The following is a 12,195-nucleotide window of genomic DNA, read 5'->3' on the forward strand; positions in this document are numbered from 1 at the left end:
ATCTGAATGCATTTGACAGTTTTCACAGCTAGAGGGCGTCAGTTTACGTATGCCATAAAGATATCATTGTGCTCACGCCTGTGGAGTTACTTATGAGAGGGCACTGATTGGCTAAAATGCAAGTCGGTCAAAAGTACAGAGATAAGGGGGCAGTCTGCAGAGGCTTAGATACAAGGTAATCACAGAGGTAAAAAGTGTATTAATATAACCGTGTTGGTTATGCAAAACCAAGGAATGGGTAATTAAGAGATTATCTATCTTTTTAAACATTAAAAATTCTGGAGTAGACTGTCCCTTTAAACACTAACATTAAAACAATGGAAAACATATTTTCTATGTGTCTAAACAGGATAAACAAAAAATGTGTCAAATGTATTTTTTTTTAGTGTTCCAGTATTGAATAAATAAATTGCACTCTCTCTCTTCTGGTTTGGAAGTGCTTGTCTCTGTGCATCAACAAGAACTAATAAAAATATTGAGTTGTGCACAGACATTAACAATTGTTCATGTATTAAATAAAAAAAGAAAATCTGATACCTTTGCACCATGCAGCTGAATGGATGCGTCTGTCTCTTCCATGCACTTACATGCTACTTCTGCCAGCTCTAGTAAATATCTCTGTGCCATATTAAAATATCCTTTCACAAGGTGTGCTAGTACCTAATAAATAGGGGGAAAAACAAAAAGACATAATTTATGCTTACCTGATATATTTATTTCTCTTGTGGTGTATCCAGTCCACGGATCATCCATTACTTGTGGGATATTCTCCTTCCCAACAGGAAGTTGCAAGAGGATCACCCACAGCAGAGCTGCTATATAGCTCCTCCCCTAACTGCCATATCCAGTCATTCGACCGAAACTAGCCGAGAAAGGAGAAACCATAGGGTGCAGTGGTGACTGTAGTTTAAAATTTAGACCTGCCTTAAAAGGACAGGGCGGGCCGTGGACTGGATACACCACAAGAGAAATAAATTTATCAGGTAAGCATAAATTATGTTTTCTCTTGTAAGGTGTTTCCAGTCCACGGATCATCCATTACTTGTGGGATACCAATACCAAAGCTAAAGTACACGGATGAAGGGAGGGACAAGGCAGGTACTTAAACGGAAGGGACCACTGCCTGTAGAACCTTTCTCCCAAAAATAGCCTCCGAAGAAGCAAAAATATCAAATTTGTAAAATTTTGAAAAGGTATGAAGCGAAGACCAAGTCGCCGCTTTGCAAATCTGTTCAACAGAAGCCTCATTTTTAAAGGCCCAGGTGGAAGCCACAGCTCTAGTAGAATGAGCTGTAATCCTTTCAGGGGGCTGCTGTCCAGCAGTCTCATAGGCTAAGCGTATTACGCTCCGAAGCCAAAAAGAAAGAGAGCTTGCCGAAGCCTTTTGACCTCTCCTCTGTCCAGAATAAACAACAAACAGGGAAGATGTTTGACGAAAATCTTTAGTCGCTTGTAAGTAAAACTTTAAAGCACGGACTACGTCCAAATTATGTAAAAGACGTTCCTTCTTTGAAGAAGGATTAGGACACAATGATGGAACAACAATCTCTTGATTGATATTCTTGTTGGAAACTACCTTAGGTAAAAACCCAGTTTTGTACGCAGAACTACTTTATCTGTATGGAAAATCAGATAAGGAGAATCACATTGTAAAGCTGATAACTCAGAGACTCTACGAGCCGAGGAAATAGCCATCAAAAACAATGGAATGAAGGGGTTCAAACGGAACTCCTTGAAGAACCTTAAGAACCAAGTTTAAGCTCCATGGAGGAGCAACAGGTTTAAACACAGGCTTAATTCTAACCAAAGCCTGACAAAATGCCTGGACGTCTGGAACCTCTGCCAGACGCTTGTGCAAAAGGATAGACAGAGCAGAAATCTGTCCCTTTAAAGAACAAGCTGATAATCCTTTATCCAAACCCTCTTGGAGAAAGGACAATATCCTAGGAATCCTAACCTTACTCCATGAGTAATTCTTGGATTCACACCAATGAAGATATTTGCGCCATATCTTATGGTAGATTTTCCTGGTTACAGGCTTTCGTGCCTGTATTAAGGTATCAATGACTGACTCGGAGAAGCCACGCCTTGATAAAATCAAGCGTTCAATCTCCAGGCAGTCAGTCTCAGAGAAATTAGATTTGGATGATTGAAAGGACCTTGTAGTAGAAGGTCTTGTCTCAGAGGCAGAGGCCAAGGTGGAAAGGATGACATGTCCACCAGGTCTGCATACCAGATCCTGCGTGGCCACGCAGGCGCAATCAAGATCACCGATGCTCTCTCCTGTTTGATTTTGGCAATCAGTCGAGGGAGCAGAGGAAACGGTGGAAACACATAAGCCAGGTTGAAGAACCACGGTGCTGCTAGAGCATCTATCAGCGTCGCTTCTGGGTCCCTGGACCTGGATCCGTAACAAGGAAGCTTGGCGTTCTGGCGAGACGCCATGAGATCCAATTCTGGTGTGCCCCAACGATGAACCAATTGAGCAAACACCTCCGGATGGAGTTTCCACTCCCCCGGATGAAAAGTCTGACGACTTAGAAAATCCGCCTCCCAGTTCTCTACACCGGGGATATGGATCGCTGATAGATGGCAAGAGTGAGTCTCTGCCCAGCGAATTATCTTGGAGACTTCTAACATCGCTAGGGAGCTCCTGGTCCCCCCTTGATGGTTGATGTAAGCCACAGTCGTGATGTTGTCCGACTGAAATCTGATTAACCTCAGGGTTGCTAACTGAGGCCAAGCTAGAAGAGCATTGAATATTGCTCTTAACTCCAGAATATTTATTGGGAGGAGTTTCTCCTCCTGAGTCCACGATCCCTGAGCCTTCAGGGAATTCCAGACTGCACCCCAACCTAGAAGGCTGGCATCTGTTGTTACAATTGTCCAATCTGACCTGCAAAAGGTCATACCTTTGGACAGATGGACCCGAGATAGCCACCAGAGAAGAGAATCTCTGGTCTCTTGATCCAGATTTAGCAGAGGGGACAAATCTGTATAATCCCCATTCCACTGACTGAGCATGCATAATTGCAGCGGTCTGAGATGTAGGCGCGCAAATGGCACTATGTCCATCGCCGCTACCATTAAGCCGATCACTTCCATGCACTGAGCCACCAAAGGGCGCGGAATGTAGTGAAGAACACGGCAGGAATTTAGAAGCTTTGATAACCTGGACTCCGTCAGGTAAATTTTCGTTTCTACAGAATCGATTAACGTTCCTAGGAAGGAAACCCTTGTGAGGGGTGATAGAGAACTCTTTCCCTCGTTCACTTTCCACCCATGCGACCTCAGAAATGCCAACACTATGTCCGTATGAGATTTGGCAATTTGGAAGTTTGACGCCTGTATCAGGATGTCGTCTAGATAAGGGGCCACTGCTATGACCCGTGGTCTTAGGACCGCCAGAAGAGACCCCAGAACCTTTGTAAAAATTCTTGGGGCTGTAGCTAACCCGAAGGGAAGAGCCACAAACTGGTAATGCCTGTCTAGAAAGGCAAACCTTAGGAAACGATGATGATCTTTGTGAATTGGTATGTGAAGGTAAGCATCCTTCAAATCCACTGTGGTCATGTACTGACCCTCCTGGATCATAGGTAGGATTGTCCGAATAGTTTCCATTTTGAACGATGGAACTCTGAGGAATTTGTTTAAGATCTTTAGATCCAAAATTGGTCTGAAGGTTCCCTCTTTTTTTGGAACCACAAACAGATTTGAATAAAATCCCTGTCCTTGTTCCATCTGTGGAACTGGATGGATCACTTCCATTATTAGGAGGTCTTGCACACAGCGTAAGAATGCCTCTTTCTTTATCTGTTTTACAGATAATCTCGAAAGGTGAAATCTCCCTTGTGGGGGGGAAGCTTTGAAGTCCAGAAGATATCCCTGAGATATGATCTCCAACGCCCAGGGATCCTGAACATCTCTTGCCCACGCCTGGGCGAAGAGAGAAAGTCTGCCCCCTACTAGATCCGTTGCCGGATAGGGGGCCGTTCCGTCATGCTGTCTTAGAGGCAGCAGCAGGCTTTCTGGCCTGCTTGCCTTTGCTCCAGGCTTGGTTAGATTTCCAGGCCGGCTTGGATTGCGCAAAAGTTCCCTCTTGTTTTGTAGCAGAGGAAGTTGATGCTGCACCTGCCTTGAAGTTTCGAAAGGCACGAAAATTAGACTGTTTGGCCCTTGATTTGGCCCTGTCCTGAGGAAGGGTATGACCCTTACCTCCAGTAATGTCAGCAATAATTTCCTTCAAACCAGGCCCGAATAGGGTCTGCCCCTTGAAGGGAATGTTAAGTAATTTAGACTTTGAAGTCACGTCAGCTGACCAAGATTTAAGCCATAGCGCCCTACGCGCCTGGATGGCGAATCCAGAATTCTTAGCCGTTAGTTTAGTGAAATGAACAATGGCATCAGAAACAAAAGAATTAGCTAGCTTAAGTGTTCTAAGCTTGTCAAGTATTTCAGTCAATGGAGTAGCTGTCTGAAAGGCCTCTTCCAGAGACTCAAACCAGAACGCCGCAGCAGCAGTGACAGGAGCAATGCATGCAAGGGGCTGCAGGATAAAACCTTGTTGAATAAACATTTTCTTAAGGTAACCTTCTAATTTTTTATCCATTGGATCTGAAAAAGCACAACTGTCCTCGACAGGGATAGTGGTACGCTTTGCTAAAGTAGAAACTGCTCCCTACACCTTAGGGACCGTCTGCCATAAGTCCTGTGTGGTGGCGTCTATTGGAAACATTTTTCTAAAAATAGGAGGGGGGGGGGGGGGGGGGGGAACGGCACACCGGGTCTGTCCCACTCCTTAGTAATAATTTCTGTAAACCTTTTAGGTATTGGAAAAACGTCAGTACACACCGGCACCGCGTAGTATTTATCCAGTCTACACAATTTCTCTGGCACTGCAATTGTGTCACAGTCATTCAGAGCAGCTAAAACCTCTCCAAGCAACACCCGGAGGTTCTCAAGCTTAAATTTAAAAGTAGACATATCTGAATCAGGTTTCCCCGAGTCAGAGACGTCACCCACAGACTGAAGCTCTTCCTCAGCTTCTGCATATTGTGACGCAGTATCAGACATGGGCCTTAAAACATCTGCGCGCTCTGTATTATGTCTAACCCCAGAGCTATCACGCTTTCCTCTGAATTCAGGCAGTCTGGCTAATACCGCTGACAGGGTATTATCCATGATTGCCGCCATGTCCTGCAAAGTAATCGCTATGGGCGTCTTTGATGTACTTGGCGCCATTTTAGCGTGAGTCCCTTGAGCGGGAGTCAAAGGGTCCGACACGTGGGGAGAGTTAGTCGGCATAACTTCCCCCTCGTCAGAATCCTCTGGTGATAATTCTTTTAAAGATAACAGCTGATCTTTATTGTTTAAAGTGAAATCAATACATTTAGTACACATTCTCCTATGGGGTTCCACCATGGCTTTTAAACATAATGAACAAGGAGTTTCCTCTATGTCAGACATGTTTATACAGACTAGCAATGAGACTAGCAAGCTTGAAAAAAACTTTAAATCAAGTTAACAAGCAATATAAAAAAAAAACGTTACTGTGCCTTTAAGAGAAACAAATTTTGCCAAAATTTGAAATAACAGTGAAAAAACAGAATTTATGTTTACCTGATAAATTACTTTCTCCAACGGTGTGTCCGGTCCACGGCGTCATCCTTACTTGTGGGATATTCTCTTCCCCAACAGGAAATGGCAAAGAGCCCAGCAAAGCTGGTCACATGATCCCTCCTAGGCTCCGCCTACCCCAGTCATTCGACCGACGTTAAGGAGGAATATTTGCATAGGAGAAACCATATGATACCGTGGTGACTGTAGTTAAAGAAAATAAATTATCAGACCTGATTAAAAAACCAGGGCGGGCCGTGGACCGGACACACCGTTGGAGAAAGTAATTTATCAGGTAAACATAAATTCTGTTTTCTCCAACATAGGTGTGTCCGGTCCACGGCGTCATCCTTACTTGTGGGAACCAATACCAAAGCTTTAGGACACGGATGAAGGGAGGGAGCAAATCAGGTCACCTAAATGGAAGGCACCACGGCTTGCAAAACCTTTCTCCCAAAAATAGCCTCAGAAGAAGCAAAAGTATCAAACTTGTAAAATTTGGTAAAAGTGTGCAGTGAAGACCAAGTTGCTGCCCTACATATCTGATCAACAGAAGCCTCGTTCTTGAAGGCCCATGTGGAAGCCACAGCCCTAGTGGAATGAGCTGTGATTCTCTCAGGAGGCTGCCGTCCAGCAGTCTCGTAAGCCAATCTGATGATGCTTTTAATCCAAAAAGAGAGAGAGGTAGAAGTTGCTTTTTGACCTCTCCTTTTACCAGAATAAACAACAAACAAGGAAGATGTTTGTCTAAAATCCTTTGTAGCATCTAAATAGAATTTTAGAGCGCGAACAACATCCAAATTGTGCAACAAACGTTCCTTCTTCGAAACTGGTTTCGGACACAAAGAAGGTACGACTATCTCCTGGTTAATGTTTTTGTTAGAAACAACTTTTGGAAGAAAACCAGGTTTAGTACGTAAAACCACCTTATCTGCATGGAACACCAGATAAGGAGGAGAACACTGCAGAGCAGATAATTCTGAAACTCTTCTAGCAGAAGAAATTGCAACCAAAAACAAAACTTTCCAAGATAATAACTTAATATCAACGGAATGTAAGGGTTCAAACGGAACCCCCTGAAGAACTGAAAGAACTAAGTTGAGACTCCAAGGAGGAGTCAAAGGTTTGTAAACAGGCTTGATTCTAACCAGAGCCTGAACAAAGGCTTGAACATCTGGCACAGCTGCCAGCTTTTTGTGAAGTAACACAGACAAGGCAGAAATCTGTCCCTTCAAGGAACTTGCAGATAATCCTTTCTCCAATCCTTCTTGAAGAAAGGATAGAATCTTAGGAATCTTTACCTTGTCCCAAGGGAATCCTTTAGATTCACACCAACAGATATATTTTTTCCATATTTTGTGGTAAATTTTTCTAGTTACAGGCTTTCTGGCCTGAACAAGAGTATCAATAACAGAATCTGAGAACCCTCGTTTTGATAAGATCAAGCGTTCAATCTCCAAGCAGTCAGCTGGAGTGAGATCAGATTCGGATGTTCGAACGGACCTTGAACAAGAAGGTCTCGTCTCAAAGGTAGCTTCCATGGTGGAGCCGATGACATATTCACCAGATCTGCATACCAAGTCCTGCGTGGCCACGCAGGAGCTATCAAGATCACCGACGCCCTCTCTTGATTGATCCTGGCTACCAGCCTGGGGATGAGAGGAAACGGCGGGAATACATAAGCTAGTTTGAAGGTCCAAGGTGCTACTAGTGCATCTACTAGAGTCGCCTTGGGATCCCTGGATCTGGACCCGTAGCAAGGAACCTTGAAGTTCTGACGAGAGGCCATCAGATCCATGTCTGGAATGCCCCACAGTTGAGTAATTTGGGCAAAGATTTCCGGATGGAGTTCCCACTCCCCCGGATGTAATGTCTGACGACTCAGAAAATCCGCTTCCCAATTTTCCACTCCTGGGATGTGGATTGCAGACAGGTGGCAGGAGTGAGTCTCCGCCCATTGAATGATTTTGGTCACTTCTTCCATCGCCAGGGAACTCCTTGTTCCCCCCTGATGGTTGATGTACGCAACAGTCGTCATGTTGTCTGATTGAAACCGTATGAACTTGGCCTTTGCTAGCTGAGGCCAAGCCTTGAGAGCATTGAATATCGCTCTCAGTTCCAGAATATTTATCGGTAGAAGAGATTCTTCCCGAGACCAAAGACCCTGAGCTTTCAGGGATCCCCAGACCGCGCCCCAGCCCATCAGACTGGCGTCGGTCGTGACAATGACCCACTCTGGTCTGCGGAAGCTCATTCCCGGTGACAGGTTGTCCAGGGACAGCCACCAACGGAGTGAGTCTCTGGTCCTCTGATTTACTTGTATCTTCGGAGACAAGTCTGTATAGTCCCCATTCCACTGACTGAGCATGCACAGTTGTAATGGTCTTAGATGAATGCGCGCAAAAGGAACTATGTCCATTGCCGCTACCATCAAACCTATTACTTCCATGCACTGCGCTATGGAAGGAAGAGGAACGGAATGAAGTGTTTGACAAGAGTTTAGAAGTTTTGTTTTTCTGGCCTCTGTCAGAAAAATCCTCATTTCTAAGGAGTCTATTATTGTTCCCAAGAAGGGAACCCTTGTCGACGGAGATAGAGAACTCTTTTCCACGTTCACTTTCCATCCGTGAGATCTGAGAAAGGCCAGGACTATGTCCGTGTGAGCCTTTGCTTGAGGAAGGGACGACGCTTGAATCAGAATGTCGTCCAAGTAAGGTACTACTGCAATGCCCCTTGGTCTTAGCACCGCTAGAAGGGACCCTAGTACCTTTGTGAAAATCCTTGGAGCAGTGGCTAATCCGAAAGGAAGCGCCACGAACTGGTAATGCTTGTCCAGGAATGCGAACCTTAGAAACCGATGATGTTCCTTGTGGATAGGAATATGTAGATACGCATCCTTTAAATCCACCGTGGTCATGAATTGACCTTCCTGGATGGAAGGAAGAATCGTTCGAATGGTTTCCATTTAACTTGATAACAAAGTACAAAAAACGTTTTAAAATAAAACCGTTACTGTCACTTTAAATTTTAAACTGAACACACTTTATTACTGCAATTGCGAAAAAGTATGAAGGAATTGTTCAAAATTCACCAAAATTTCACCACAGTGTCTTAAAGCCTTAAAAGTATTGCACACCAAATTTGGAAGCTTTAACCCTTAAAATAACGGAACCGGAGCCGTTTTTAACTTTAACCCCTTTACAGTCCCTGGTATCTGCTTTGCTGAGACCCAACCAAGCCCAAAGGGGAATACGATACCAAATGACGCCTTCAGAAAGTCTTTTCTATGTATCAGAGCTCCTCACACATGCGACTGCATGTCATGCTTCTCAAAAACAAGTGCGCAATACCGGCGCGAAAATGAGGCTCTGCCTATGATTAGGGAAAGCCCCTAGAGAATAAGGTGTCTAAAACAGTGCCTGCCGATATTATTTAACAAAAATACCCAGATTAAAATGATTCCTCAAGGCTAAAAATGTGTAATATATGAATCGATTTAGCCCAGAAAATGTCTACAGTCTTAATAAGCCCTTGTGAAGCCCTTATTTACTGTCTGAATAAAAATGGCTTACCGGATCCCATAGGGAAAATGACAGCTTCCAGCATTACATCGTCTTGTTAGAATGTGTCATACCTCAAGCAGCAAAAGACTGCTCACTGTTCCCCCAACTGAAGTTAATTCCTCTCAACAGTCCTGTGTGGAACAGCCATGGATTTTAGTAACGGTTGCTAAAATCATTTTCCTCATACAAACAGAAATCTTCATCTCTTTTCTGTTTCAGAGTAAATAGTACATACCAGCACTATTTTAAAATAACAAACTCTTGATTGAATAATAAAAACTACAGTTAAACACTAAAAAACTCTAAGCCATCTCCGTGGAGATGTTGCCTGTACAACGGCAAAGAGAATGACTGGGGTAGGCGGAGCCTAGGAGGGATCATGTGACCAGCTTTGCTGGGCTCTTTGCCATTTCCTGTTGGGGAAGAGAATATCCCACAAGTAAGGATGACGCCGTGGACCGGACACACCTATGTTGGAGAAAAGGCAGTTAAACTAACGAAACTTTTACAGTGTATGTAACAAGTTAGCAGAACATTGCACCCACTTGCAAATGGATGATTAAACCCTTAATACAAAAAAACAGATTAACAAAACGAAAAATATGTTTTTTAAACAGTCATAACAACTGCCACAGCTCCTACTTTTGAAGCCTTTTGAGCCCTTCAGAGATGTCCTATAGCATGCAGGGGACTGCTGAGGGAAGCTGAATGTCACAGTTTGTAATTTTAACTGCACCAACTGTAACTTTTATACTATAACAGTGGAAAGCCTCAGGAAACTGTTTCTAGGCAAAAATAAAGCCAGCCATGTGGAAAAAACTAGGCCCCAATAAGTTTTATCACCAAAGCATATATAAAAACAATTAAACATGCCAGCAAACGTTTTATATTGCACATTAATCAGAGTATATACCTCTGATAGCAAGCCTGATACTAGTCGCTATTAAATCACTGTATTTAGGCTTTAACTTACATTAATCCGGTATCAGCAGCATTTTCTAGCAAATTCCATCCCTAGAAAAACTTAACTGCACATACCTTATTGCAGGATACCCTGCACGCCATTCTCCCTCTGAAGTTACCTCACTCCTCAGACATATGTGAGAATAGCAGTGGATCTTAGTTACTTCTGCTAAGATCATAGAAAAACGCAGGCAGATTCTTCTTCTAAATGCTGCCTGAGATAAAATAGTACACTCCGGTACCATTTAAAAACAATAAACTTTTGATTGAAGAAAAAACTAACTATATTTTACCACTTTCCTCTTACTACCTCCAGCTATGTTGAGAGCTTGCAAGAGAATGACTGGGTATGGCAGTTAGGGGAGGAGCTATATAGCAGCTCTGCTGTGGGTGATCCTCTTGCAACTTCCTGTTGGGAAGGAGAATATCCCACAAGTAATGGATGATCCATGGACTGGATACACCTAACAAGAGAAAAACATTATTTTAATATGATTAGTTTAAAGACACATTAAACCCAAGATTTTTCTTTCATGATTCAGATAGAGAATACAATTTTAAACCACATTCCAATTTACTTCTATTATCTAATTTGCTTCATTCTTTAGATATCCTTTGTAGAAGAAATAGCAATGCAAACGGGTGAGCCAATCACACGAGGCATCTATGTGCAGCCATCAATCAACAGCTACTGAGCCTATCAAGGTATGCTTTTCAGCAAAGGATATCCAAAAAAATAAAGCAATTTAGAAAATTTAGAGAATGCTCTGTAAAAACAATGAAAGAAAAAAAATGTGGCTTTCATGTCCCTTTAAGTTGTAAAATCAATAAACCACAATTTGCCCAGTTGTTTAAATTACCTGCAGTGCCTCTAGCCGTACAGGAGATGGCTCATATAGGACTGCAGTTGAAGAACTAACATCACTGTCAGAATAACTGTCTTCCTTTGGTTTAACCACCAATGTAATGCACAAGCGTATAAGCCAACACTGTTCGGAGTCGCCAGAACCGAGTCCATTTTTCCCTTCTAAATCTAGAGAAGGTTCTTTTCTCCACAATTCTGCATCACTGAATAGACTTGGGGTAGAAGAGCCACTGCTTGACAATAAAGAGTCACTTGGTTGCTGTAAAAGCAGCTGTACTTCTGGCAAAGGATTCTGAGCTGATACAATAGCACCCAGTAATGTAAGGCTAGAAACACGAACATTGACATCTGATTTATATAAAAAAAAAAAAAAAAAAAAAAAAAAGGAGGAATAGTTACAGCATTTTTCCAATTGGTTAATATTTTAGACAAAAAAAAAAAAAAAATGCATACTTACCTGATAAATTATTTTCTTTCCTGGCATGGATAGTCCACAAATCCATTCAATTACTAGTGGGAATTCAACTACTGGCCACCAGGTGGAGACAAAGAACACCCCAGCAGAGCTTTAAGTATCCTCCCACTTTCCACAATCCCCAGTCATCCAGTCGAGGAAATATGGAAAGAGAAGAGGACCCAAAGGGTATAGGGGTGCCTGAAGTTTAGAAAATGAGAAAAGACATCGTAAAAAATTAAGGGCGGGTCGTGGACTCTCCATGGCATGAAAGAAAAGAATTTACCAGGCAAGTATACATTTTGTTTTCTTTCCAATGGCATGGAGAGTCCCCAAATCCATTCAATTACTAGTGGGAACCAATATCCAAGCTAGAGGTTAAGGAAGTAATCCAGAATTAGAAATAAGGACCGCCTTATCCGCATGAAATATAAGATTAGGAAAGTCACACTGTAGAGCCAAAAACTCTGAGACTCTATGAGCATAGGAAAGCAGCAAGAAGAAACAAAACTTTCCAAGAACATTTTAAAATCAACAGAAAGCATAGGTATTAGCAGAGCCTGTTGAAGAACCCTAAGAATAAAGGTTAAGGCTCCATGGAGGAGCAACTGACTAAAACACAGGCCTTATTCTCACGAAGGCCTGAACAAAGGATTAAGCATCTGGTAAAAAAAACGCCAGACGATTATGCAAAAGAATCAACCAGGACGAGATCTGACCCTCCAGAGTACTGA

The 12,195-nt window shown here is 42.8% G+C and overlaps 1 protein-coding gene across 1 annotated transcript in view; it reads right to left on the reverse strand.

Annotated features, from left to right (window-relative positions):
• HEATR6 (HEAT repeat containing 6) overlaps window positions 1–12,195 on the reverse strand; it is a 188,030-nt gene that overhangs the window by 24,822 nt on the left and 151,013 nt on the right. Inside the window, exons 12-13 of the mRNA XM_053706936.1 lie at window positions 11,003–11,355; window positions 538–660 (exon numbers count right to left, since the gene is read on the reverse strand). Coding sequence (XP_053562911.1) covers window positions 538–660; window positions 11,003–11,355 — 476 coding nt within the window. The remainder of the gene's footprint in view (window positions 1–537; window positions 661–11,002; window positions 11,356–12,195) is intronic.

Source organism: Bombina bombina, chromosome 3 (assembly GCF_027579735.1).
Source record: "Bombina bombina isolate aBomBom1 chromosome 3, aBomBom1.pri, whole genome shotgun sequence".
Lineage (NCBI taxonomy): Eukaryota > Metazoa > Chordata > Amphibia > Anura > Bombinatoridae > Bombina > Bombina bombina.